The following is a 1,765-nucleotide window of genomic DNA, read 5'->3' on the forward strand; positions in this document are numbered from 1 at the left end:
TCTTCCTCATTCTTCCAGTGCCATTATTGCTTGCCAATTCAACTCACGTCTTTAATTGTTACATAGGTTTGCTGTGGGTTATCCAATATTATGATAAAGCATGTAGGGCTTTAACACCGGGTCCTCTTAACAAATATGCATCCTCGGGCTCGTCGGCGATCATTTCATCTCGCAGGGCATGAGAGAGGACCAGCTGGCACCGCGCCAGACGCTTTACAGGTGCAGGCGGCACAGGGGCGGGGTTGGGCGGCGGGAGGACGCCGCGGGGCGGCGACCGGGGCCGGGCTGGGCGGGGCGTGGGGCTCGAAGGGGCGGGGCTTGGGGGGATCCGGAAGTGGGGGGCGGGATCTGGGCGGAGGGAATGGGGAGGAGCCTGGGGCGGGGCCGAGACGTCGGTGCCTGAGGCTAGGGTCGCGCGTCCAGCGGCTGAGAAGGGCGTGCCGAGGCACGAGCGGGCGGGGCCCTGCGGGGGGGAGGGGTGCGCGGCCTGGGGGACCGAGGGAAATAGACGCGGAAGACTATAGTGGAGGCGGGGTCGGCCAGCGCGGTGGGTCACGCCTGTAATCCCAGCACTTTGGGAGGCTGAGCCCAGCAGTTGGAGGCCAGCCTGGGCAACACAGCAAGACCCCATCGCTACAAAAAATAACCGCGCTTGTAGTCCCAGCTACTTTGGAGCCTGAGACGGGAGGATAGCATGAGCCTAGGAGTTCGAGGCTGCAGTGAGCCATGATGGTGCTACCACACTCCAGTGTAAGCAACAGAGTGAGACCTATCTCTCAAATTAATAATAATAGTGATAGTAATAATAATAATAATGCCAAGAACCCAAGCGAAACAAGGGGAAGGTTCCTGGAGGATGCAGACCTGGAGAAGAAGCCGGGTGCAGCCAAGTGCTGGGCCTGACATTCCCAAGGACTCAGTTTGGAGAAGGCTCAGACGCTCCGAGGGCCAGGATGGTGCTGTCTGGAAGCGGATTCAGAAGCATCTGTGATGGAGGTGTTGGCTCTGCAGCAGGAGGCGCTCTTGGAAGCAGAAAACGAGTGTGGAATGGGGAGAGAAATGGGGGAAATCCGCAGGACACTACCGTACAGGACCACCGGTCTCTTTCTGATTACCTCCAGCGATGGCAGGGAGCTCGCCATCTCATAGAGTAGTCAATTCAGGCTGCAGGTAGTTGGCGATTTCATTTACCTACCCATGCATCAACCCAATGTTGATTGGGTGCATCCTGTGTTAGACTTGGGGTTACAGAGATGGCTGAGACTGTGCCTCTGTCTCTAGTTGTTCACATCCTAGGGAAGGAGGCAGACTTCACTCAGCAATTACAACGCGATGTGTTAAGACTAGAACAGAGGCAGGCGTTCTTCTAGAGAACAACTAAGTCAGATCACTAAGCAAGTGACCCGCATTGAGTTCTGAAAGGTGAGCAGGAGTTCTCCAGGTAGGGTTGGGGGAAAAGGCAAGTCAGTAAGAGGAGCAGTTCACAAACCCTTGTTGTCTGGAGAAGGCTTGGTATGTTTGGGGTACAGCACTGGGTAACTGTGACGATGACAGCGTAGGGTGTTGTGTAGAACTGGTTGGAGAGGCCTAGGGGCTTGGACTCTGTCCACAGACTATGGGGAGCTATTGAGGGACTTTAAGCAAGAAGGGTCTGCTCAAATCAGAGTGGACAGAATGGCCTGGAAGTGGGGTGAGCGTTTAGGAGTCTGTTGTCGTGGCCAGCTGATAGGGCCCAAAAGGAAGAGGTATCCTGGGAAGTGGTAGG

General features: G+C 56.0%; 1 protein-coding gene across 1 annotated transcript in view; it reads left to right on the forward strand.

Annotated features, from left to right (window-relative positions):
- RSPH9 (radial spoke head 9 homolog) overlaps positions 1 to 1,765 on the forward strand; it is a 17,538-nt gene that overhangs the window by 313 nt on the left and 15,460 nt on the right. The window contains exon 2 of the mRNA XM_008073932.2: positions 134 to 219. Within this exon, the coding sequence (XP_008072123.2) occupies positions 134 to 219 (86 nt within the window). The remainder of the gene's footprint in view (positions 1 to 133; positions 220 to 1,765) is intronic.

Source organism: Carlito syrichta, unplaced genomic scaffold (assembly GCF_000164805.1).
Source record: "Carlito syrichta isolate Samal-C Ts95f unplaced genomic scaffold, Tarsius_syrichta-2.0.1 Scaffold115756, whole genome shotgun sequence".
In the NCBI taxonomy this organism is placed as follows: domain Eukaryota; kingdom Metazoa; phylum Chordata; class Mammalia; order Primates; family Tarsiidae; genus Carlito; species Carlito syrichta.